Genomic DNA, 27,809 nt, shown 5'->3' on the forward strand with positions numbered 1-27,809 from the left:
AGATCCTGGGAACCTGAGGACAATATCCTAGACAAAAGTCTGCTCCTCAGGTTCTCAGGCTCTAAGAAGAGGGGGAGACCCAAGGGGGGGGGTACTGTTACGCCGAGCGCTCCGGGTCCCCGCTCCTCCCCGGAGCGCTCGCTACACTCTCCTCACTGCAGCGCTCCGGTCAGATCCACTGACCCGGGGCGCTGCGATACTGCCTCCAGCCGGGATGCGATTCGCGATGCGGGTAGCGCCCGCTCGCGATGCGCACCCCGGCTCCCGTACCTGACTCGCTCTCCGTCGGTCCTGTCCCGGCGCGCGCGGCCCCGCTCCTTAGGGCGCGCGCGCGCCGGGTCTTTGCGATTTAAAGGGCCACTGCGCCGCTGATTGGCGCAGTGGTTCCAATTAGCCTGATCACCTGTGCACTTCCCTATATCACCTCACTTCCCCTGCACTCCCTCGCCGGATCTTGTTGCCATTGTGCCAGTGAAAGCGTTTCCTTGTGTGTTCCTAGCCTGTGTTCCAGACCTCCTGCCGTTGCCCCTGACTACGATCCTTGCTGCCTGCCCCGACCTTCTGCTACGTCCGACCTTGCTTCTGCCTACTCCCTTGTACCGCGCCTATCTTCAGCAGTCAGAGAGGTTGAGCCGTTGCTAGTGGATACGACCTGGTCACTACCGCCGCAGCAAGTCCATCCCGCTTTGCGGCGGGCTCTGGTGAAAACCAGTAGTGACTTAGAACCGATCCACTAGCACGGTCCACGCCAATCCCTCTCTGGCACAGAGGATCCACTACCTGCCAGCCGGCATCGTGACACATACTTTTTTGACCAAGGCGACTCCTCTTCTCAGTGACAATACCTTCTGCTGCACTGAAGGTCCTTTCTGACAGGACACTTGAAGCGGGACAGGCCAGAAGTTCGAGCGCAAATTGGGATAGCTCAGGCCACAGGTCAAGCCGGCACACCCAGTAGTCAAGGGGTTCATCGCTCCTCAGAGTGTCGATATCTGCGTATAAGGCCAGGTAGTCTGCTACCTGTCGGTCAAGTCGTTCTCTGATGGTGGACCCCGAAGGGCTTTGGCGATGCGTAGGACTTAAAAAGCTCTGCATGTCCTCCATCAACATCATGTCTGTACAGCATCCTGTCCTTGCTGGCGTGTTCGTGGGAGGAGGAGGAGGATTACTTTCACCTCTTCCCCTGTTAGATCCCTGTTGTGCTGGGACATGACCCTTATACGCTGTGTACAGCATACTTCTTAATTTATTTTGGACCTGCTGAATCCTTTCCGCCTTGCTGTAATGCGGTAACATGTCAGGCACTTTATGTTTATACCGAGGGTCTAGTAGCATGGACACCCAGTACAGGTCGTTCTCCTTCATCCTTTTTATACGAGGGTCCCTCAACAGGCACGACAGCGTGAAAGACCCCATTTGCACAAGGACGGATGCTGAGCTACTTATGTCCCATTCCTCTTCCTCAGTGATGTCAGGGAAGGTATAATCTTCTTCCCCCCCAGCCACGTACAACACCACGGGAACCAGATAGGTGACAAGGAGCACCCTGGGATGCCTGCTGTGGTTGGTCTTCCTCATCCTCTTCAAAGCCACATTCTTCCTCTGACTCCTCTTCCTCACAATCCTCTTCCAGCGTTGCTGCAGGTCCAGCAAGCGATGCTGATAAGGCTGTTTCTGGTGGGGATGGTGTCCACAACTCTTCCTCTTCACGCTCATCTACTGCCTGATCCAGCACTCTTCGCAGGGCACACTCCAGAAAGAAAACAAATGGTATGATGTCGCTGATGGTGCCTTCGGTGCGACTGACCAGGTTTGTCACCTCCTCAAAAGGACGCATGAGCCTACAGGCATTGCGCATGAGCCTCCAGTAACGTGGCAAAAAAATTCCCAGCTCCACAGAGGATGTCCTAGCACCCCGGTCATACAAATATTCGTTGATGGCTTTTTCTTGTTGGAGCAGGCGGTCGAACATTAGGAGTGTTGAATTCTAACGTGTCGGGCTGTCGCAAGTCAAGCGCCTCACTGGCATGTTGTTTCGCCGCTGGATATCTGACAAGTGCGCCATGGCCATGTAGGAACGCCTGAAATGGCCACACACCTTCCTGGACTGCTTCAGGACATCCTGTAAGCCTGGGTACTTGAGCACAAAGCATTGTACAATCAGATTACACACATGTGCCATGCACGGCACATGTGTCAACTTGCCCAACCTCAATGCCGCCAACAAATTTGTTCCATTGTCACAAACCACCTTGCCGATCTCCAGTTGGTGCGGAGTCAGCCACTGGTCCACCTGTGTGTTCAGGGCCGACAGGAGCGCTGGTGCGGTGTGACTCTCCGCTTTGAGGCAAGTCAACCCCAAGATGGCGTGACACTGCTGTATCCGGGATGTGGAATAGCACCTGGGGAGCTGGGGGGGGGTGCCGGTGATGTGGAGCAAGACATAGCAGTGGAAGAGGACTCGGCCGAGGATGTTATGGAAGAGGATGGAGTAGGAGGAGTAGAGGAGGTGGCAGCAGGCCTACCTGCAAGTCGTGGCGGTGTCACCAACTCCTCTGCAGAGCCAGTACACCTGTGAAGGGAAAACCATTTCAGGCGACTACTTCTTGAAGCTCAACAAGAGAATGCCATGAGTGTGCAAAGCAGTAATCAAAGCAAAAGGTGGCTACTTTGAAGAACCTAGAATATGACATATTTTCAGTTGTTTAACACTTTTTTGTTATGTATATAATTCCACATGTATTAATTCATAGTTTTAATGCCTTCAATGTGAATCTACAATTTTCATAGTCATGAAAATAAAGAAAACTTTGAATGAGAAGGTGTGTCCAAACTTTTGGTCTGTACTGTCTGTATGTGGTATGCACTTATGAGGGGAGGACAACGCGCTACTACAGTATGCTTAAAAAAGTATTTGTATACAACACCAGCAGTACACACCAGTGCTGAAGCACACAGTCGCTGTGTACTACACCCAAAATTGCACTTTTTCTTCCAATCTCGCTCCCTTCCCTGTCAGTGCTTCTAGGCAGGATTTGTGCTTGAGCTGAATCGCTGCTGTTCTGTGCAACACACTGCTTTCTGTCCCTCTCTGTAATAGAACGCTGTAGTGACTGGGAGGTGAATCGCTGAAGTAAGAATGCTTTTCTGTGCAACACACACTGCTCTCTGTCCCTCTGTGCAACAGAACACTGATGTGACTAGGAGGTGAATCACTGCTAGAAAAAAGCTTTTCTGGTCAAAACACAGCGCTGTTTGTCCCTATTTATCTCTGCAATAGGGCTGTGACATAACAGGGGTGACTGGCTGCTGATAGGCTGCATGCTTCATGTGATTCAGGGTAATCCCACCTACCCTTATTCCCGTCTTCCCAGGATTCCGTGCCCCAGGTCCTCACATGTGGATCCGCCATTTTAGATGCTCTGGAGCCTGGACTGCACTAAATGAAGTTTAATGAAGCGATTCGTGCTGATATTTGCATTTGTTACAAATCGAATTTTGCCTGAAATTCGTAACAAATTCGGATTTGTCAGATTCGATTTGTTCATCCCTAATTACCTATTCCCAGCTCTCTATCTACACTATCTCCCCCCTCTATGTTGATTCCCTCCCCCCCAGTCCCTAGTTTAAACACTCCTCCACCCTTCTAGCCATCTTCTCCCTGAGCACCGCTGCACCCTCCCCATTGAGGTGCAGCCTGTCCCTATGGTACAGCCGGTTTCCGACAGAGAAGTTTGCACAGTTCTCCATGAACCCAAACCCCTCCTTCCTACACCAGCTTCTGAACCACTTTTTTTGCTCCCTTATCTCCCACTGCCTCTCTGGTGGGGCACATGGTACTGGTAAAATGTACCTTAGAGGTCCTTGCTTTAAGCTTACTGCCTAAGACAAGTCCGTGAAATCATTGTTAAGGACACTCCTTCTACCTCTTACTTTGTCATTGTTACTGTGCCAATGTGCAACATGACTGCTGGGTCTTCTCCAGCCCCTCCCAGTAATCTGTCAACCCGATCCGTGATGTGCCGAACTTGAGCACCAGGAAGACAACAAACTATTCGACAATCCCAGTCTTTGTGAAAGATTGCCCTGTCTGTCCCCCACTAACAGCATCTGTCTCGCCTGCCCTGCACTCCTCCTTTCCTTCTTAATGAAGCAGACACTCCCCTGGCTGTCAAAGGCAGTGACTTGCTGCAGAACTTCTAGCTCCGAACCGACAACCCCCTCATCAGCCAACTGGGCGGTATTGCATTGCTAACTCCTACAGCCCGCTCGTGTGGTCGGCTGGATTAGGGCCCTGTCAGCTGGACAGAGAGACTAACATCGGTTCCTCTGGCACTAACCAATGGACCATGGTCTCAATAACAATCTTCAGGATAATGAGCGGTGCAGGGGACCAATTGTTCTTTCAAAAATAAAACATCTCTTTCCCCACAGGAAGAAACATCTTACATTAAAAGAGTACTCTGGTGGAAATTTTTTTTTATTTTTTTTTGTTCAAATCAACTTGTTCCAGAAAGTTTAACAGATTTGTAAATTACTTCTATTAGACTTCTATTAGACTTTGTATTAGAGTCTGTATTGTGATGGAAGTTTTTGCAAGTCTCCCAGTGTCTCCCTGTGTTTGGTATTCCTGTTCCTACATCATCTTGAGTGCCCTAAACTCCACCACCTTAGTGCAGCCCATCACCTTTGACAACTATGTCTCAGAGGATACCAGGGTTCGTTGTACCAATGCAGCCATGGTTGACATAACTGTGACCAGTTTCCATGGATCCCGTTTCTAAATTGTGTCCTCCCTTGCCACCACACTACTAATATAACATCCACAGAACCTTAAATACATACCTAATTCTCTTAACCATCTAATGAACAAAATTATTCACATGCAGATCATGTAGCAGATGATCACGTCACACTAATTCTGTCATTATTTTGTTTAAAAAAAATAAAAATAAATGCTGCCCAAACTACATATTAAGATTTAAAGGTAACATTTTATTTTTTATTCAGTACAATAGTTGAATATTTTGAAAAAAAAAAAAAAAAAAAAACACATTTATTAGTTTATTAGAGTTAGCTAGTCCTTTATGGTAGGTAGAGAACAGATGATGTCACATTGCCTACTTCTTCGTTAGGCAATGTGACTGAATGTGACTTTTTTTTTTTTTTTATCATTTCTGAACCTTAGTTCTACTGGAAAAATACAGTAAAGTACAAGCATTTAAAAAAAGAAAAATAATGATAATGTATATATTTATAACTTCCACTAGCATTCTGCCTATGTTTTAACTGAAAAATAAAAATGAACAATTAAACCTTTTGTATTATAAAAGATGCATGCCATGCTCCATAACTACTTGTTGTGACTCCATTACTTGTAGAACCACTGTAGGCGTCCTGCCCCGGTTTCTTCATTACTCTCATATGCCCTCCATTGTCGCTTAGGACTCCAACATGAATAGCTGCAAGGCATACAGATGAATCCTGTAAAAGATGATGATAGAGATTATTTAAAGTATGAGTAAAGCAGAGCCGAGACATGTGCAATCTCTAAGCAATGATCTGAAGAGCCAGAGTACTTAGAAGAGCTTGAGGGGTCTCTTTATTCTAGCCTCTGGTCTTATCATCTACACCCCTACCAAAATCAGTATGTAGAAAAGCTCCCTGCCTGCAGCTGACACTGGAGAGCTTACATAATGTGGATTTACAAAGCTAGTATTGAATTCATTTTCCCTAGATTTGTCTTCTGCCAGCCACTTAATCCATTTATGGACACCTTTGAAAAATTGATTTTATAACAAGACAGGATACTCCATTATGCTATTCTTCTTTACTGACACAAATAGTATCTGAGTACAATAAAGTTTTTTCAAAGAAATAAAAAACGAGAGATATGCAAATAGGTATGCCCTAACAAGCAATCAAAGGTGAGAACAGATGATATAAGGTGCATACAGGTAAATCACTTCCTCTTCTTTGCTGCTCTGCATCAAGGTTAAGTGATACAAAAATTTCTTTTGCGTTATTATTAGATATATTATTCTCAAAAGTTTAATTTACTCATTTATTGTCCTATTCATATATTCCCCTTTTTATATAATTGTCTACTCTTGTAGTAACCTATCTATATTTTGTCATTCACTACTCTTATTCCCAATGCTTATCCTATGTTACCAATTATCATTTTCTTTCACTCGTCACCTTTTTTCCGTACTTACATCTTTTCCCCAGCTTTCTGCTTTCATTTCTTCTCTGCTGTATCCATTTTACCCAGCTTTTCTATCCCTCACTGCGTCGCTACTTCTCCCCGTCATCACGCGCGTTCAGTCCCCTCACAACTGCTCTCGCGATATTTCGTGCCCAGCTGGGTATATTTCGTACTCAGCCGCACGGCTCGTTTATTTGAAATTATTTCACAGGAATCCTGTCAGAACAGGATTCTTGTGACAGAGTACGGACATTATTTCTGTCAGGCGCACAGTAGTTTCATTGTGTCATCTGAGAAAGAAGTTCATAAGGTGAAGTAATTTTTTCCTTAGCCTGCAGTGCCATCTCATGGCCTGTTGTGGTATATTTCTATAATGTCTTTAAATTGAATGTAATTAACAAAAAATGTAATTCAATTTTTCTATATATTTTACAGCATTTCTTTCCTTTCCCCCTTTAATTCTTCAGGACCCATTGGGGAACCCTCATCCTCTAGTCACTTCAGATCTCTTAACTCTGATAGCCTGGTTCATCTCGGGTTGCCAGTCCAAAATCCAGAGTTTTCATCATCAACTAGGGACGTCCTCGCAGATGCTTGGGCTCCAGGTACCAGATCTGCTTACAGATCAGCCTGGAAAATTTGGTCTGATTGGTGCTCTCAACGGGATTTGGATCCCGTCCATGCACCTTTAACCCAAATTCTAAATTTTCTATCTTTTTCTTTTGACTTAGGGAAATCATATCATACCATCAATGTCTATCACTCTGCGATAGCTTTTTATCATGCTCCCATAAATTCTGTTTCTATAGGTAAACACCCTTTAGTTTGTAAATTACTAAAAGGTATTAAATTTAGATTTCCACCTTTACCTAAGTATCACTCTACCTGGGACGTTTCGAAAATTCTTAATTTAACCCCTTAATGACCAAGGACATACCAGTACGTCCTGAGTCCTTTCCCTTTCTATAACAGCTGTTAGACATGAGGAGGGTCTCCTACCTTGCCTCCTGGTGTCCGATTGATCGCCGAATGACTGCTCAGTGCCTGAGATCCAGGCATGAGCAGTCAAGTGGCAGAATCATCGATCCCTGGTTTCCTATGAGAAACCAGTGATCAATGTAAAAGATCAGTGTGTGCAGTGTTATAGGTCCCTATGGCTACAAAAAAAAAGTGAAAAAAAAAGTGAATAAAGATCATTTAACACCTCCCCTATTAAAAGTTTGAATCACCCCCCTTTTCCCATTTAAAAAAACCAACAGTGTAAATAAAAATAAAAATAAACATATGTGGTATCGCCGCGTGCGTAAATGTCCGAATTATAAAAATATATAATTAATTAAACCGCACGGTCAATGACGTACACGCAAAAAAATTCCAAAGTCCAAAATAGTGTATTTTTGGTCACATTTTATATCATGAAAAAATGAATAAAAAGTGATCAACAAGTCCGATCAATACAAAAAGGGTACCGCTAAAAACTTCAGATCACGGCCCAAAAAATGAGCCCTCATACTGACACATACGGGGTAAAATAAAAAAGTTATAGGGGTCAGTAGATGACAATTTTAAACATATAAATTTTCCTGCATGTAGTTATGATTTTTTTCAGAAGTACGACAAAATCAAACCAATATAAGTAGGGTATATAAGAGAATAAAGATAAGCTGTCATTTTTACCGAAAAATTTACTGTGTAGAAACAGAAGCCCCCAAAAGTTACAAAATGGCATTTTTTTTTCAATTTTGTCTTACAATGATTTTTTTTCCGTTTCGCCGTAGATTTTTGGGTAAAATGACTGATGTCACTGCAAAGTAGAATTGGTGGCGCAAAAAATAAGCCATAATATGGATTTTTAGGTGCAAAAAAGGGTTATGATTTTTTAGAAGTAAGGAGGAAAAAACGAAAGTGCAAAAACGGAAAACCCCCTGGTCCTTATGGGGTTAACTGAATCCTGGGGTGACAACGATCTCCTTTCGTTAAAACTCTTATCTTTCAAACTCACTACTCTTTTATGTCTCATTTCCATTAAAAGAGTATCTGATGTGCGGGCTCTTGATTTTCTCGCAGACAATTCCCTCCTAAATGAGTTTGTTTCCATATCTCCAGGAGGACCAAAACCAACCTTCAGTCAGTATTCTATCCTGCCTTTCCTCATAATCCAAATCTATGCGTGGTTCATTATTTAAAAGTGTACGAAACCAAAACGGCTCCTTTAAGATCTATCAATTCTACTCACTCATTTCTTTTCAAAAACCTTTCCATCCAGTTTCCCCTCCTACGTTAGCCAGATGGATAAGACAGACTATGGCTTTAGTGGGTATAGATATATCTCTGTTTGGAGCTCACTCTACTAGAGGAGCCATGTCCACTAAATTGAGTCAATCTGGAGGATCTCTAGCAGATATCCTAAAAGCTGCAGATTGGTCATCAGAGTCCACTTTTAAAACTTTTTATTTTAGACCTGAATCTCATGTCTCTATGTTTATATTATAAATTTCTCTTGCATTTTATTATATTATTATTGTAGTTATAAATGCTTTTTCATCAGTTACTATATTATAGTTTTAAACTTGCATAATGGAGTCTCCTGTCATGTTGTAAAATTGGAGATTTTCCTAGTCTAGATGATGGAAAATATAGATTTTATTAAGGACAGGAGACGAACATTATCCCTCCCTATTCCCTACACGATATTATCTACATGTGTTCTTTCTTTCAGTATAACTGCTCATTCCTGACGGGATTTCGTTTGAGAGATGACCTCCATTCTCAGCTCCACATTCTTTGGGTATTCTTAGGATCCTTCAACTGAAGTTCTTCATCCACTGGAAGATTTTATTCTTCAATTATTTTGGACTGTTTTCTGTTTACTTACATTATTTCTTCAAATAGTCTATGTTATTGTATTAAGTATAAGCCCTTTAATGACAAGATGTATTTAGTTGTTTTATTTATTTAACTCTTCGCACCAAAGAAGAGGAAGTGATTTACCTGTATGCACCTTATATCACCTATTCTCACCTATGATTGGTTGTTAGGGCATACCTATTTGCATATCTCTCGTTTTTATTTCTTTGAAAAAACTTCATTGTACTCAGCTGCTATTTGTGTCAGTAAAGAAGAATAGCATAATGTTCGTCTCCTGTCGTTAATAAAATCTATGGCTGACATTTATCATTGTCTTTAGACTGTTTTTTGTGTCTACAAGAGGCACAAAAAGGTGCAAGCAGGGTTTTTTGCACCTTTTTTGCCCCTTTTTTTTTACACATTTCTGCTGATTTTGAGTTGCGATCCTCTGATTTTGTCAATACACATGATATAGAAGGGATTTATGAACTGCACCTTTTGTAAAAAGGCACAAAAAAGGCGCAAAGCCACTGAAAAGTCTCTAAAACTACACCATCCCAGACCTGGCGTGGCTTTTTGGTGTATGTGAAGAGAGAAATTTTAGAAAATGTTTACTTGCACAAAATGTATCAAATTCTCTGTGAGCATTTAATAAATTTGGTGATCCTACACATTACCAGCACACAAAAAAAAGGTGTAAAAAAATGCTTCGCTTACACCTATAATCATAAATGTGGGCCTATATTTTCCGTCATCTAGACTAGGAAAATCTCCAATTTTAACATATTGTATGTTAGTGGTACATTAAGTTGAAATAGTTGTATTTCATTTTAAGCTGCAGTCTTCATTCCTCTATTTATTTACCCCTGATATTCTGTTTTCAACCAGCTCCTAGTCTTAGACTTTTCCTGTAAGTGTGTCCCTCACAGTACAGTGTTTCCAGGATGATGCCGCCTTCACTAGCTTTCATGCACTAGCGCAGCTTCTTTCCTATACTGATTTCCCCCTCTCCACCTCCGCAGAGTTTGTCATGGGTACTAATATACAGCCCATGGGGGACATTTATCATTTTCTTCAGAGTTTTTTTTTATGCTCATACAAGAGATCAATATGTAAACTATATGTGTCTCTATATTCTAAACTCTTGCCATTGACCTCTCTTGTGACTTTCATAAATGGCCTAGTATCCTTAAAGGGGTACTCCGCTGCCACAGCGTTTGGAACATTTTGGTCCAAACGCTTGGAGCGGACGCCCCCTCCTGCCACACCCCCTCCCATAGACTTGCATTGAGGGGGCATGGCGTGACGTCATAAGGGGCATGGCCGTGACTAGAGATGAGCGAATCGAAGCTGACGAACCCAAATTCGTTACGAATGAAATATGCGATTTGCAACGAATGTGAATATCGCTGCGATTCTATCGCGCGAATCGCTTAATTAAATTCCATGTTACAGCGTTCCTGGCTAAAGCAGACCTAAAATGGCAGATCCACATGTCAGTACATGGGGCAGGGGATTATGGGAGGGCGGGAAACTACGGCAGGAATGAAGGTAGGCGGAATGACCCTGAATCACATGTGAGATGCAGCCTTCAGCATTCAGAATCAGCATTCATTGACCCCTGTGATGTCACAGCCCTATATCATCAGCAGCCATCTTGCCTCTCTTCATTTCATCCATGCACTCAGAGAGAGAGAGAACGGGGCTGCGTGTGTGTGAATTGCTTATACCACAGCGTTACACTGCAACTGCTAGTCACATCAGCTTTGCGGACAGACAGGAGTGCAGTGCTTTGGTGTTCTCACTGAAAAGGATCTTATGATATATAAACCTTCTATTTACATTATTGAGCATTGCATCAGAGAGGGGGAGATAGCTTTTCGTTGCCTCATACATATCAACAAGCTGCCTGAACTTTGTGAACCATCTTATCTCATTTTTCAGCGCAATTCTGTGCTTTTTTTGCTCCACAAATCATCTGCTGCTTAGAATTGTGTGTAGACTGTATAAAAACCAGTGCACACCATTCTTAACACTCTGTGACAGAGTGCAATTTAGGGTTTAATCCCTGTTTTTTTTTTTTTTTGGTGCTGCACTGTTGGGTCCTGCTGCTGTTCACAAATATGTTTTTTCAGCGGACTGTAGTGCATTTGTCTGCCCTTATACGTGCATACCACATGCCTACATCAACGCAGTCTACTATTTTTTATCTGTAACAAGTCTAGATACAGGGAAAGTCCTGGCAAAAGTAATGACCTGCTGGTGTTTTTCAAAAATACAGATTTTTTTTGCGTATTGTTGCACATTTTTCTGCCCTCATCAGTGCATACCGCATACGTACATCCAAGTAGTGTACCATTTTGTAACTGTTAATCTGTCAAGGGCCTACATACTGTGAAAGTCCAAACAATAGTACTCACCGGCTGGTGTTTTACAAAAATACAGATTTTTTCTGCGTATTGTTGCGCATTTTCTGCCCTTATCAGTGCATACCGCATACGTACATCCAAGTAGGGTACCATTTTGTACCTGGTAATCTGTCAAGGGCCTACATACTGTGAAAGTCCAAACAATAGTACTCACCGGCTGGTGTTTTACAAAAATACATATTTTTTTCTGCATATTGTTGCGCATTTTTCTGCCCTCATCAGTGCATACCGCATATGTACATCCAAGTAGTGTACCATTTTGTAACTGTTAATCTGTCAAGGGCCTACATACTGTGAAAGTCCAAACAATAGTAATCATCGGCTGGTGTTTTACAAAAATGACAGAGTTTTTAGGCTCATTGTCACAACGAGCGCTCCGGTCCCCGCCGCCGGACCGGAGCACCCACTTCCTCGTCTCCTCTCCTCGGGATCCTGGTGCCTCCCGCTCAGATACACTGACCGGGAGCACGGGATCCCTTGTGTCGGGGACACGGCTGCCATGGCGGCTGGTCCCAGCTCACGCGCCGCGTCCCAGTCAGTCCTTCTTACCTGGCGCCTCGTTCCCTGCACTGACTCTCCCTGCTTCCCGGCGCATGTGGCCCCGCTCTCTAGGGCGTGCGCGCGCCACCTTCAGTAAATTTAAAGGGCCAGCGCACCATTGATTGGTGAGCTGGATAATGACCCCTGCTCCTTCCTAATAAAAGTTCCCTGCCCCTTCCTGCCCTTGCCGGATCTGTGCCTTGTGCCTCTGAGAAAGCGTTCCTATCAGCCTGTATCTCCTTGCCTATTGCCTAACCCGTTGCTACCGTCTGCTCGCCTGTGAACCCTTGCCGCTTGCCCTGACCTTTGCTACATCCGACTACGCCTTTGCCTGTTCCCTGTGTACTTCGTCATATCAGCTGCCAGAGAGGTCGAGCCGCTATTGGGGGAACGACCTGGGGGCTACCTGCCGCAGAAAGTCCATCCCGCCTTGCGGCGGGGCCTGGTGAAGACCAGTAGTCCCTTAGACTCCGTTCCCCTGGTACGGCCCGTGCCATCGCCTCTCTGGTCTAGAGGATCCACTACCAGTCCTGCCGGTTCGTGACACTCATTGTAGCGCATTTTTCTGCCCTCATCAGTGCATACTGCATACGCACATCCAAAAAGTGTACCATTTTGTACCTGTTAATCTGTCAAGGTCCTACATACTGTGAAAGTCCAAACAACAGTACTCACCGGCTGATGTTTTACAAAAATACAGATTTTTTTCTGCGTATTGTTGCACATTTTTCTGCCCTCATCAGTTCATACCGCATACGTACATCCAAGTAGTGTACCATTTTGTACCTGTTAATCTGTTAAGGGCCTACATACTGTGAAAGTCTAAACAACAGTATTCACCGGCTGGTGTTTTACAAAAATACAGAGTTTTTATGCTCATTGCAGCACATTTTTCTGCCCTCATCAGTGCATACCGCATACGTACATCAAAGTAGTGTACCATTTTGTACCTGTTAATCTGTCAAGGGCCTACATACTGTGGAAGGACAGCCAAAAGTAATCACCTGCTGTTGTTCTAGACAAATACTGTTTAAAGAGTAGTGAAGCGTATTGTAATATTCTCATATACGCACTAAGTATGTCAGGCAGAGAAGTGCCAGGATGTGCACAGAGGAGTGGCAGAGTCCTAAATACTTCAGGCAGAGGTGGCAGCAGACTAGGGGCAAGTGGCAGCAGGAGTCGCAATGAGAGGCCTGAGCTCCTGTTATCAGCCAGCGGTCATGTCTCGACCAGCAACCCATCTGCCGTTGTTGATTGGTTAACACGCTCATCCACTTCATCACAAGTGACATCTGACACCCCCAGTCAACAGTCGGAAGGTTCCTCAGACACAACCCTCAGTTGGCATGGCCCGGGAGCAGTCCCTGTCCTCCCATTGCCTTTGTCCTATGCTGTTCCCTCTCCTAGAGAAGTATCTTATGTTGTGGGTTCAGCTCCACTATTCACTGAGGATGATCTAATAGAGGACAGTCAGCAGCTACTGCCCAGCCAAGAAGGGGAGGAGACATGCGCCACTTGCTCCGCTAGGCGGGCAAGTAGTATTGCCGAGAGTGACGTGGGAGGCGGTTTTGCAAGGGCTCAGGGTCCTGAAGCAGACACTGTTGTGGAACCTGAGGAGGACATCAGTGATGTGCATGCACCTGTTGATGATGATGAAGCCGATTGCAATTGGGAGCCGGGTGCAGAAGGGGCTTCATCATCATCAGGAGAAGAGAGTTGCAGGTTGCCCTTGAGGCCGCAGCTGAGGCAGCAAGGTGGTAGCACGGTTGGTAGTCAGCATGGTGGCAGAAGTGGAAATTCTGGAGCCAAACGTGCCTGGGGGAGACCACCTGCTTCGCAGAAGCCTACCTTTCCGAGAGGTAGTGGAACAGGGGTTCCTGGAGACGGCACCAGTAGCAGTCAATTAGTGCGGACTGTAGGTGGGAAAATCAGCTACTCGTCGGTGTGGCAATTTTTCATCAGGCATCCGGAGGAGGTTCAAGTAGCCACATGCAAGATATGTCGGCAGAAGGTGAAGCATGGCCAGGGTCCCAATGTCGGCACATTGGGAGGTGGAGAGTCCCAAGCCGTCATTTCTTTGCGAAGAAGGCAATACCAGCCCTGCATAAGTTTGTACAAGAGAAGGTGGGCCAGTCCTTGAGCCTGTCTGTGTGTTCAAAAGTGCATGGCAGCACCGACGTGTGGAGCTGTAACTACAGGCAGGGACAATACTTGTCTTTTACGGCCCATTGGGTAAATGTGGTTCCTGCACAGCCACAACAGCAACTTGGACAGGTCATACCACTTCCTCCTCCATGCTCTCGTTCTCAGGCAGTTAGTCCTGTGACAGTGTGCGACTCCGCCTCCTCATCCTCCATCGTGTCCTCGGCCTCCACTGCACGTCCAAATCTCGGTGGCCCTTCATCGTACAATGTGTGTAGGGCACGGCATTGTCAAGCTGTTCTTCACATGGTCTGCCTTGGTGAACGGAGACACACAGGAGGAGCAGGAGCAGCCAGAGGAGCTAGTGGGTTATGAGGAAGGCGAGACAGAGGACCCAGACACACTGTGGCAGTCTGCAGTGGAGATGGAGGCAGGTAGTCCCTCCGAGTCACTGACGCAAATGGCACGATGCATGCTCAGTTGCTTGTGTAGTGACCCCCGAATTGTCAAAATTTGTCAGCAGGATGACTTCTGGCTCTCCACCTTATTGGACCCTCGCTACCGTCCCAGAATGGGGGCCTTTTTTACACCCACTGAGAGGGAGGACAAACTGACCTACTACAGAGAGATCCTATGTAGTCAGTTGGCTGATGCCTATCGGCGACATGGTCCATCCACTCGCAGGTCTGACTCGGGGGGCCCTCTGCACTCACCTTCCACTGACATGGCTGCTGGGGAGGGGAGGGGTGGCAGGAGCAGTACCAGCTCAATCAGCAGCCGCCTGAGTCTACAGTCGCTGATGAGTAGCTTTCTTCACCCGCATAGTGAAGCAACTCATCAGCAGCAGGTAGACATGAAACAGGACCTGAACCAGCAGGTGGTGGCATACCTTGACATGGCCATGCCAACAAACATTGAGGATCCGCTGGACTTCTGGGCAGCCAAACTTGATTTATGGCCAAAACTAGCAGAGTTTACCCTGGAAAAGCTGTCCTGCCCAGCCAGTAGTGAGCCATCAGAGCGGGTGTTTAGTGCGACCAGGGCCATAGTCACCCCAAGGCGAACTCGTCTGTCCACGGAAAATGTGGAAAGACTGACCTTTGTCAAGATGAATCAGAGATGGATCAGCCAGCATTTCCAGCCACCAATGCCAGATGCCTCAGAGTAGATTGACCGTGCTGCTACGCCAATACTTCACAATTATGGTTATGAAATCCTCTTGGGTTATCAATTAGGGTTAGGAAACCCTCCTGCGTACAGTGAATGCAGGCTCCTGACTCATCCTGTGTCTCTTTCAGGAACTACTTGCCTCACTGATGCTTCGGGCCTTAAGCCTTTAATTATTGGATGTTTAGCAGTAGCTAAATACATGCTTAATGCAAATTTCAACATTGATCTTGCAATGTAAAGGGGTTATGAAACCCTCGGGTGTACTGCTGATGCCTGCTCCTTTGTCTTTCAGGAATTACTTGGCTTACTGATGCTTCTGGGCTTGGGCCTTACATTTTTGGATGTTTAGCACGAGATAAATACATGCTTAATAGAAATTTCAACTTTGATCTTTTAATGTAAGGAGTTATGAAACTCTCTTGTGTACTGCTGATGCCTGCTCCTGACTGTGTGTTTAAGGAACTACTTGGCTTATTGATGCTTTTGGGCTTGGGCCTTAAATTTGGATGTTTTGCACTAGCTTACATACATGCTTAATTGACATTTCAACATTGATCTTTCAATCTTCGGTGTTATGAAATCTTCTTGTGTACTGCTGATGCCTTTTCCTGACTGTGTCTTTCAGGAACTACTTGGATTACTGATGCTTCTGGGCTTGGGCCTTACATTTTTGCATTTTTAGACTAGATACATACTTGCTTAAAGGGGTTATCCAGGAAAAAAACTTATTTTTTTATATATCACCTGGCTCCAGAAAGTTAAACAGATTTGAAAATTACTTCTATTAAAAAATCTTAATACTTTCAGTACTTATGAGCTGCTGAAGTTGCGTTGTTCTTTTCTTTCAAGTGTTCTCTGATGACACCTGTCTCGGGAACTGTCCAGAGTAGAAGGAAATCCCCTAGCAAACCTCTTCTACTCTGTGCAGTTCCCGAGACAAGCAGAGATGTCAGCAGAGAGCGCTGTTGTCAGACAGAAAAGAACAACTCAACTTCAGCAGCTGATAATTATTGGAAGGATTAATATTTTTTTAATAGAAGTAATTTACAAATCTGTTTAACTTTCTGGAGCCAGTTGATATATAAAAAAAAGTTTTTTCCTGGAATACCGCTTTAATTTAAATTTCAAAATTTATGGTGCAATGTATGGGGTTATTAAACCCTCTTGGGTTCCATTTTTTTCAAATTTTCTGATAATTTTCTCAGAAGTAAACTTGAATTTTCCAGAGTACTAACCATGACACCATGGAATGCTTGTTGTGTGTGATTTCTTCATTAAAATTTTCCCAAAATAACACGGTGAGGGATGAACTCTGCTTCTTTATGTCAGAACACATTACTTTAGAGAAAAATGTCTTTTTGTGGTCCACCGTCATGCATTATAAAGTCTTCTGGACTCTTGGATATGCACTTGTTCTAACACAAAGGTATTTCGTCAGACAATATACCTAAAACAACTTTAATATTTTCTTCTGACTGAGAAAACAATTGAATTCTTCTACTTCACCTTTTAATAAACACTGAAGTTAGCCTGTTTTTATTCAGTCTATTCTTTATTGTGGAAATCTCAATTTTGAGCAAACCTTTATTTGATGGAACTGGGCTACAGCTGACTGCTGTGTCATGTGACTCAACACTGTTATCCACTTTTAATGAGAGTGTCTAAAGGTTGTCATTTTTACTTTCTACTAAAATTGGAATATCTGTCTGAATTTCTGAGATAGAATCTGCTATCTGGGGATCTCGAGTTAAATAATTGAAATCCTCGAAGCATTTACTTTTTGCTTCTTTGGATGTACCTATTTCCTATGTGTGTGAGCCATAATGGCTTCCCATTGCTTCAGCCACCTCAAGGATGTGGCATTCAGACACTGTATAGTCAAGAATCTGCTATCAGGTGATCTTGAGTTAAATCATTAAAATCCTCTAATTAATTACTTTTTGATTCTTTGGATGTACCTATTATGGCTTCAGCCACCTCAAGGATGTGGCATTGAGACACCTTATAGTCTAGAATCTGCTATCAGGTGATCTTGAGTTAAATAATTAAAATCCTCGAATTAATTGATATTTCAATCTTATTGCTTATTAAATCCCCTGGTGTACTGCAGATGCCTTTTCCTTTCTGTTTTTATCCGGAACTAATTTACTTACTGTGCTTCTGGCCTTGGCCCTCAAATTTTGTTATATTTAGCACTAGCTTAATTGAAATTTCAACATTGATCTTGCAATGTAAAGGGATTATGAAACCCTCGGGTGTACTGTTGATGCCTGCGCCTGTGTCTTTCAGGAATTACTTGACTTACTGATGCTTCTGGGCTTGGGCCTTAAATTTTTGGATGGTAGCACTACCTAACATGCATATTCAATAGAGATTTCAAAGTTCACCTTTTAATATTAGGGGTTGTGAACCCCTCTTGTGTACTCATGCTGCTTCCTGCTCCACTCTGTCAGTCCGTTTGTCCTGTGACAGTGTGCGACTCCGCCTCCACATCCTCCGCTATGTCCTAAGTCTCCACTGCCCAGACAAGTCTCGCTGTTCTTCACATGGTTTGCCTTGGTAAAAAGTGTTGGAAACAATGGCCGGTTAGGGCAATGGAGACATTGCGCCTACATCTCACGGCCATATGAGCCCTGTGGGGGCTTGTTAGATTTGGTCCTTCATACCCACACGCTGGGGTCCGGGACACTCAAAGTTTGATTTCAATTTCAAATAAAAAAATCAGACATTTCAATGGTCTCGTCATACATCAGCCAACTCCAGGCTCTGTCATTCAGGCAATATATGGTTTACTGATGGCGCTGCTGGGCCTGGGTCTGGGAATTTCAAATTTTCTCATAGGTAGCACCCGCTATCCAAAATCTTCTTCAAAAATGTCTACAATTGTTGGGTTTTTTTTGGGGGGGAGGGGGGTTGTGAAGCCCTGGTGTGTACTCATGCATCAGCCAACTCCAGGCTGTATAATTCAGGCAATATATGGTTTACTGATGCCGCTGCTGGTCTGGTCTGGGAATTTCAAATTTTCTCATAGGTAGCACCCGCTATCCAAAATCTTCTTCAAGAATTTCTAAAATTGTTGTGTTTTTTCTTAGGGATTGTGAAGCCCTGGTGTGTACTCATGCATCAGCCAACTCCAGGCAGTGTCATTCAGGCAATATATGGTTTACTGATGGCGCTGCTGGGCCTGGGTCTGGGAATTTCAAATTTTCTCATAGGTAGCACCCGCTATCCAAAATCTTCTTCAAAAATGTCTACAATTGTTGGGTTTTTTTTTGGGGGGGGAGGGGGGTTGTGAAGCCCTGGTGTGTACTCATGCATCAGCCAACTCCAGGCTGTGTCATTCAGGCAATATATGGTTCACTGATGCCGCTGCTGGGCCTGGGTCTGGGAAATTCAAATTTTATCATAGGTAGCACCCGCTATACAAAATCTTCGGTTTAAATTTCTAAATTCATCTTTTAATCTTAGGGATTGTGAAGGCCTAGTGCCTACTCATGCTGCCAACACCTCCACGCTGTGTCATTCAGCCACTATATGGTCTCCTCATGCTGCCAACAACTCCACACTGTGTCATTCAGCCACTATATGCTGTCCTCATGCTTCAGCCTCATAAAAGCTGTGTCATTCAGCCACTATATGGTCTCCTCATGCTGCCAACACCTCCACGCTGTGTCATTCAGTCACTATATGGTCTCCTGACACTGATGCCACCACCAGGTTCTGTCATTGTGCTGCTGTGCGGCAGTGATTCTAAAAGTGATGCCGGTAATCTGCATGTTATTCTGATTAACAGTATGATTTCACTACCCCAGCACACTCCATATGTGTTTTTGAACACAGCAAAGTGTTCTATACCCCTATTGAGGCTGTCTGTAGGCTAGAAATAGCCTTTTTTAATATAGATTCGCCGCAAAAAAGTTCGGAACGAAACAAACTTTTTCGGAAAATTCAGCGAATCGGCCGAATCGAATTTTTGAAAAGTTTGCTCATCTCTAGCCGTGACGTCACAAACGAAACGAACGTCGTCTGCTGCACGAACGTCTAAACGAACGTCGGGTGCTGCACAAAGATCGTGGGGTCCCAGCTGCGGGACCCCGCGATCAGACATCTCATCCCCTATCCTTTGGATAGAGGATAAGATGTCTAGGGGTGGAGTACCCCTTTAAATAACTAGAGATCACTGATCATGTAGTTTCTTTCTGCTGCCACTTCTGTCCATGTTAGGAACTGTCCATGAGCCGGATATGTTTGCTATGGGGATTTACTCCTGCTCTGGACAGTTACTTACACTGACAGAGGTGTCAGTAGAGAGTACTGTGGACATACTGAAAAAAACTACACAACTTTCTCTGAAGCATACAGCAGCTTATAAGTACTGAAAGACTTAAGATTTTTGAATAGAAATAATTTACAAATCTGTTTAACTTTCTGGCACCAGTTGATTTGAAACATTTGTTTTCCCTTTGTTTTCCACCAGAGTACTCCTTGAAGTTAGGCCGCTGTTACAGAGGCAGCCTAGCCTGGCATGGAGGACTGTGCCAGGATTGCAGGAGCTCAGCTGTCAGTAGGACAGCTGGGCCACCATGCTAATTGCGAGGATCAGACAAACCTCAGATCCTGCTGATGGGTTTTTATGGCAGCTGGGGGCCTTCTAGTAAACCATTTCTTGTCAAACTATGATCCATGGGGTACTAGCAATTTTATAGTTTGAAGCCCAAAAATCTATGATGGTGAACCTAAAGCCATCAATTACAAATACTTAGGATTATCTAGTATTTATCTTACATCTGTGTAGAAGTCAGTTCCCCAAACAGATTGTCCATTTGCAAGGCAATCAGGTGGACACTCGACACTATCAAATGCAAAAAGACAGTTTTAAACAATAGTTTAATACAAAGCATTTTTATGTTGTACATTTGTGTAAACAAGTGGTTTGAATACTTACTCTGAGATTGCTTCCTGTAAGTCTACGGCAGTAGTTGAACAAGAGGCTTGTACTGGAGTAAAGATAAAAAACATTGGCTTACTGTGCAAAGTTATAACAAAATAAAATAAAAATGTTCAAAGCTATTAAAAAATCTGTAATCATTGAAATAATGATATATATATATATATATATATATATATATATATGCGCGAGTGGCCTTTGAAGCACCACACACTCCATAAGCAGTAATCTTATCCTTTTTTACCTATTCTTGTCTTTTTATCTTTTTTACCTTTATAGCAATTGTGTGCCATAGAGGCAGCTTATATGGCTGTCACGGGACCTATAGATTGGAGGGCCCAGCTAAGGTTTTCCCCATTCATTAAAGGGGTTTTCCAGGAAGATATAAATGTATATATGGCTGGGGAAAGGATAAAAATAAAAAAATATAAAAAAATTATATATATATATATATATATATATATATATATATATATATATATATATACACTGTATATACTCTGGCGCAATGGGAAGAATTTTTCAATACCTGATATCAGAAAACTAGGGTTATTAAGAAAATGTGCAACTTTTTCTGTGTTTTGCGTAAAAAATAAAGCATTGCGCCAAAATTTGCAACTTTTTAGATTAGCCTTCTGGTTTCAAGCATTAGTTAATTGACCGCATTGTGCCAGAATTCAATTGCAAATCTGTTCCATTGTAGTAAGGATACAATAAGTCTGTACCTTGTTTCATGCCTACATGAAAGGTATCTCCTGACATATACTGTACGTCAGATGGATGGCTGCAGTAAGTTACCTCAGCCAAAGGCTCCCAATAAAGGGGTATTCCAGAAATTGTAAAGTTAGTGTAGTTTATAATGTAGCTGTACCTGTGTGTGATGGTTTTCTCACAATTCTTATGTGATTTTCACCCCAATATTTATTTTTAACAACATACAAAATGACTGTTGTCTCAGATTTTTCCCAGGTTGTAATGCGGTCGAGACCTGACATCACTAGTCAGCTAATGACAGGGAGTCTGTCTGCTTCAATGGGTGGAGCGATCGCTTGGTGGGAGAGAGATCAATCTGCAACTAATGCAACAGCTGTAGGCACCCTGATTGAAAACCACAGGTCTTTTGAATGGAAGCAGCTCATTTATGTTTCAATGGGTGGGGTGGCTGATGTGTGGGAGGGAGGAAAATGGAAATATGGAATTTGTAGGCAAAGAAGAAAACTCAAAAAGGTCATACCAGTTCACAAAAAGCTAGCCACAGCGTTATGGTAATCTCACAACATAGCCATTTAGCCCCAAGACAAGCGCAGATCCTTCCTAAGCATGTACATTACTGTCTGCAGGTATGTACCAAAATCACCTTATGGTGGATAAAAATGCGACACTAATTCCCCAAATTGTACCACAATTCTGGCATCATGTAAGTAGTAAACAGGTGGTGTAAACATAGACTAGACTGTCTAAATATTTATCATATTTATAAAACAGCCAGAAAAACTTAATAAAAACTGGCACGTTTATTAATGTTTACATTGTTAAAGAATTAGATAGTTTAAGTAAATCTGTCCCTCTGTGATTTATATAAAAATTTTAAATCTATATATATAAAACTCAATGGGGGAGATTTATCAAAACTGTCTATGTCCCGCATCAATATAGACCAAACCACAGAGGGTTAGGCTAGTCTATTGTGCACCTAATTTATCAAAAAGCGCACAGCTCTTGATAAATTCTGTGCCCAGACTTTGTGATCTATGCTTTAGACTGTATTTAAACCTTCTCCAACATGGACTGAAATTTCGGCATACTTTCAGCCGATGCGACTTGTCGCTGAAAAGTCGCTTTTGATAAATTCAGCACCAATGCATTTTCCAATGCATTTCTGTCTAAAATAGACTAGAATGCATCATGTTCTAAAAATCCTCTAAAGCAAATGTCGCAAAAAAGTTGCTAAAAAGTCACACATATTTAGACTGCGACTTTCTGTGCGACAAATTAAGACAGGAAAAACCAGTCTAAATCTATATATATATAAAACTCAACGTGTGTGTGTATGTATGTATGTTCCACAACAACTTTCAAACGGCTAAAGATATTAACATGAAACTTGGCACACATGTTACTTATATGTCAATAACAAACATAGGATAGGTGATTTAACCCTTACTCACCCCCCATTTGCCAAGGGGCGGGGCTTATGTTTAAAGTCCCATGCAAGTCAATGGGAAATATATGTTACCGCATAACTTCCAAACGGCTGGAGATATTTTGATAATACTTGGTCACATGTTACTTATATGTCCACTTAAAATATAGGATAGTTAATTTAACCCTTAACTACCCCCATTTGTGAGGGTCAGGGTTTTTGTTTAAAGTCCCATGCAAATCAATGGGAAATGTATGTTCCCACATAACTTCCGTACGGCTGGAGATATTTCAATACCTGGTGCACATATTACAGGTCGGATATGAGGACAGGATGGGAGGTCGGGATAGGAGGTCAGGTAGGAGGACAGGATATGAGGACGGGATAGGAGGTCTGGATAGGAGGTCGAGATATGAGGACAGGAAAGGTGGATGGGAAAGGATGACGGGATAGGAGGACGGGATAGGAGGACAGGATAGGAGGTCAGGATAGGAGGTTGAGATAGGAGGTCGAGAAAAGAGGACGGGATTGGAGGTAGGGATAGGAGCTCAAGATTGGAGGACAGGATGGGAGGTGGGGATAGGAGGACGGGATAGGATGACGGGATAGGAGGTTGAGATAGGAGGATGGGATAGGAGGACGGGATAGGACGGCGGGATAGGAGATCGGGATAAGAGGACGGGATAGGAGGACGGTATAGGAGTTCGGGACAGGAGGTCGAGATAGGAGGACGGGATAGGTGGTACGGGTCGGGATACGAGGATGGACTGTGGGAGGTCGGGATGGGAGGTCGGGATAGGAGGTCGGGATAGGAGGTCAGGTAGGAGGTCAGGATAGGAGTACAGGATAGGAGGACGGGATATGAGGACGGGATAGGAGGTCTGGATAGGAGGTCGAGATATGAGGACAGGAAAGGAGGATGGGAAAGGAGGACGGGAAAGCAGGACGGGATAGGAGGTAGAGATAGGAGGTCGAGATAGGAGGTTGAGATAGGAGGTCGAGAAAGGAGGACGGGATAGGAGGTCGGGATAGGAGCTCGAGATTGGAGGACAGGATAGGAGGTGGGGATAGGAGGACTGGATAGGAGGACGGGATAGGAGGTCGAGATAGGAGGACGGCATAGGAGGACGGGATAGGAGGACGGGATAGGAGATCGCGATAGGAGGTCGGGATAGGAGGTCGGGATAGGAGGACGGTATATGAGGTCGGGACAGGAGGTCGAGATAGGAGGACGGGATAGGAGGTCGGGATGTGGGGTTGGGATATGACAACAATATTTGACGGGATATGCAGTCAAAAGCACAACGTGTTCGTGTATGTATCTATGTATGTGTGTATGTTCCAGCATCACGTCCAAACGGCTGAAGATATTAACATGAAACTTATGTCAACAACAAAGATAGGATAGGTAATTTAACCCTTACTCACCCCCCATTTGCCAGGGTCGGGGCTTTTCTTTAAAGTCCCATTCAAGTCTATGGAAATTATACGTTACTGCATAACTTCCAAACGGCTGGAGATATTTTGATAATACTTGGTCACATGTTACTTATATGTCCACTTAAAATATAGGATAGTTAATTTAAACCTTAACTACCCCCATTTGTGAGGGTCGGGGTTTTTCGTTTAAAGTCCCATGCAAATCAATGGGGAATGTATGTTCCCACACAACTTCCGTACGGCTGGAGATATTTCAATACCTGGTACACATATTACGAGTCGGGATAGGAGGTCGAGATAGGAGGTCGAGATAGGAGGTCAAGATAGGAGGGGGGATATGAGGACGGGATATGAGGTCGGGATAGGAGATCGGGATAGGAGGTCGGGATAGTAGGACGGGATAGGAGGACAGGATAGGAGGTTGGGATAGGAGGTCGAGATATGAGGACAGGAAAGGAGGACGGGAAAAGCGGTCGAGATAGAATGTCAAGATAGGAGGTCAGGATAGGAGGTCGGGATAGGAGGTCGGGATAGGAAGTCGGGATAGGAGGTCGAGATAGAAGGTCGAAATGGGAGGACGGATAGGAGGTCAAGATTGGATGATGGGAAAGGAGGACAGGAAAGGAGGACGGGATAGGAGGTCGAGATAGGAGGAGTGGATAGGAAGACGGGATAGGAGGACGGGATAGGAGGATGGGATAGGAGGATGGGATAGGAGGACGGGATAGGAGGTCTAGATAGGAGGTCGAGATATGAGGACACGAAAAAAGAATGGGAAAGGAGGTCAGGATAGGAGGTCAAGATAGGAGGTCAGGATAGGAGGTCAGGATAGGAGGTCGAGATACGAGGTCGAGATTGGATGATGGGAAAGGAGGACAGGATAGGAGGTTGAGATAGGAGGACATGATAGGAGGATGGGATAGGAGGACGGGATAGGAGGTCGGGATAAGAGGAAGGGATAGGAGGTCGGGATAGGAGGACGGGATTGGAGGTCGAGATAGGAGGTCGGGATAGGAGGTCGAGATATGAGGTCGAGATATGAGGTCGAGATATGAGGATGGAAAAGGAGGACGGGAAAGGAGGTCGGGATGTGAGGTCGGGATAGGAAGTTGCGAGATGAGGTCGGGATAGGAGGTCGAGATAGGAGGTTGAGATAGGAGGACAGGATAGGAGGTCGGGATAGGAGGTCGAGATTGGAGGAAAGGAAAGGAGGATGGGATAGGAGGTCGAGATAGGAGGTCTGGATAGAAGGTTGGGATAGGAGGTCGAGATAGGAGGTCGAGATAGGAGGACAGGATAGGAGGACAGGATAGGAGGATGGAATAAAAATGCATAGGTATAGTCTTTTACAGGAGTATTAAATGTTCAAACTGAACCGCGAGAAATGTCCGTAGTGGCGACCAATCAGGAAGCTGCTGGCGTCCGTGGGACCAATCAGGAGGCAGTAGGAGGAGGCTGTCATCGCTGTGCAGGGTTGCCGCTATGGGAAATGAATGGAGACGAGTCTCTCGAAGCTGTTTGGCCACTTGCTGTAGAGGTGGCCAATCAGGAGTGAGCCGTACATGGCTGTGTACAGTTACGCTGTCATAGGGGAGCGCCGTGTGGGGATATAGTCCAAAGAGGTATAAGGGGATAGTGGGCGGGATGCTGATTGGCTGTCCGTGATGTTAGATGAGCCAATCAGAAGAGGGACGTATAAATCTGGGTTGCAAGACTTTGCCGCTGGTGGCAGTAGAAAAAAAATTCAAAGATGTCAGCCAATCGCTGCTGGGCCGGTCCGGGTGGTGGCCAATCAGAATTTTTGTGTATATCCTCTGTGGGTGATTCCTAGAGGCATCGTCGGCAAATCCATTTTGAAGAATACGACCAATAGCTGCTGGGCAGGTCCCGGCGGCGACCAATCATGAAGAGGGAAGTGTTGTAGTGCTGTCAGGAGGCCGGTGTCAGACTTTATCATTGTCCGGGCAGGCTGTCATCTCATCTGGAGGTCATCGAAGTCCAGATCACACTCGGAACTTGTCATGGAGGAGCTGTAAACCTGTAAGGGGAGGAAGAGGTAGAAGGGGAGGGGAGAGACATGTGGTTTTGACGGCGGCTCTGTGTCAGCTTGTCCCGCAGTGAGGAGGCATCTGGTGTGGATGTCACGATGTCATCGGAACCTTGCGCTGTCATTAGCTGGCATCAATGGGTGGGGGTGTGAATTACGTGACGTTTTCGATGTATTCATTCAGGCCCGAGGGTGTCAAAGTTTCGAGGGTAAAGAGCCAGAAATTCTTACGCTTCCTCAGGACTGCGAAGCGGTGGGCAGTGTCAACGGAGATGTGTTCGATAGGTGTGATGGTGTGACACCTGAAAACGCTGCTGTGCTTTTCCGCTGCTGTGCTGCCTGGAGACACTATGGAGTTGGTACTCCTTGGTGACATTGGATCTGTGCTTGTTGATGCGCTGATTCAGTGGTTGGATGGTACGTCCGACGTACTGGAGACCACAGGGGCACTCGAGGAGGTAGATCACGTAAGAGGTGCTGCAGTTGATGAAACTCTTGATGGGGTAAGTGATGTTGGTGATCCTGCAGGTGAACTTGGTGCATCTGTTTGCAAAGTTGTTGCAGCATTTGCAAAGGGGTTTGCTGCACTTGTATGAGCCAGTGACAGGTGGGGTGTCCAGCAGGGTAGTCTGTTTCTTTGGTGCTTTGAGCTTACTTGGTGCCAGCATATTTTTGAGAGACCTGTTTTTTCTGAAAGTGATGTTAGGTCTGGGCGGCAAAATGTCTTTAAGGAAGGGGTCCAGCAGGAGAGTCTTCCAGTGGTCTGTGATGATCTTCTTGATATTTTTGTGGTCATAATTGTAGGTAGTGATGAAGTTGAAGAAGTGGGTATGTTCAGGTGGGTCAATGTTTGTGACCTTAGGTTTCAAGCACTCTTTCTGTGAGAATTTACTAGCCTTGAGTTTGCTCTGGTTGATGAGTGAGGTGGGGTAGCCTTTGGATTTGAAGCGCTGGTCCAGGATTCTACTTTGGTCCACAAAGTCTGAGGGTTCGGTGCAGTTTCTTCTGATTCTTTTGTACTGACCAAAGGGGATGTTTTGAGTCCACTTCTTAAAGTGGCAGCTGTCATAGTCGAGGTAGCTGTTCCCATCCACTGACTTGAAGTAGGTTTTGGTCTGGACCCGGTTGTCCTCGGTGTGGTAGACAATGACATCCAGGTATTCAATGGAGTCCTCTGAGTGGTTAGAGGTCAATTGGATGTTCCAGGAGTTTTCAATGAGGGACGTGAGGAAGTTGTTGAGGTTATCCTTAGAGCTGTCCCAGATGATGAAGATGTCATCTATGTATCTTTTGTATAGTATGCAGTGTTTGAACAGTTCATGTCTGTACAGTACTTCACTTAGAAGTGTCCCATGAAGAGGTTAGTGAGACTAGGTGCGAATCGGCTCCCCATCGCTGTGCCACAACACTGGTGGTAGACGCTGCCGTTGAACTGGAACGTATTGTTCTGCAGGATGAAGAGGATGCTGTCCAAGATTAATTGGAATGGTGGGATCACTTTGAAGAAAGTGGGATACTGGGGCGATGCCCAGGTGGTGGTCAATGATGGTGTACAAGGAGGTAATGTCCATAGTCAGGCTGTAGTGACTTTCCCACTTTACATTGATGATGGAGTTGATGAAGTCTGGGGTGTCCCTGGTGTAAGAGGGTAGTGCTTGGACGTATGGCTGTAGGATGAAGTCCACATATTGTGACAGATTCGAAGTCAAGGAGTTGATGCCGGCGATGATTGGTCTGCCGGGTGGATTCTTTTGGTCTTTGTGGACTTTGGGCAGGTAGTAGAACAACGGGGTGTGCGGCTCCATGATGTTAATATAATTGTACTCCTGCTTGGTGATGATGCCCTCTGTCAGACCATGGTTGAGTAGTTTGCTGAGCTCTTTCTGTTGGTCGGC

At 44.6% G+C, this 27,809-nt stretch overlaps 1 protein-coding gene across 1 annotated transcript in view; it reads right to left on the reverse strand.

Annotated features, from left to right (window-relative positions):
- Nucleotides 1-5,068: 5,068 nt before the first annotated feature.
- The window catches only part of LOC130282926 (vitrin-like), a 90,085-nt gene continuing 67,344 nt past the window's right edge, over nt 5,069-27,809 (reverse strand). Inside the window, exons 7-9 of the mRNA XM_056531891.1 lie at nt 20,282-20,333; nt 20,122-20,188; nt 5,069-5,484 (exon numbers count right to left, since the gene is read on the reverse strand). Coding sequence (XP_056387866.1) covers nt 5,311-5,484; nt 20,122-20,188; nt 20,282-20,333 — 293 coding nt within the window. The 3' untranslated portion in view covers nt 5,069-5,310. The remainder of the gene's footprint in view (nt 5,485-20,121; nt 20,189-20,281; nt 20,334-27,809) is intronic.

This window comes from Hyla sarda, chromosome 7 (assembly GCF_029499605.1).
Source record: "Hyla sarda isolate aHylSar1 chromosome 7, aHylSar1.hap1, whole genome shotgun sequence".
In the NCBI taxonomy this organism is placed as follows: Eukaryota; Metazoa; Chordata; class Amphibia; order Anura; family Hylidae; genus Hyla; species Hyla sarda.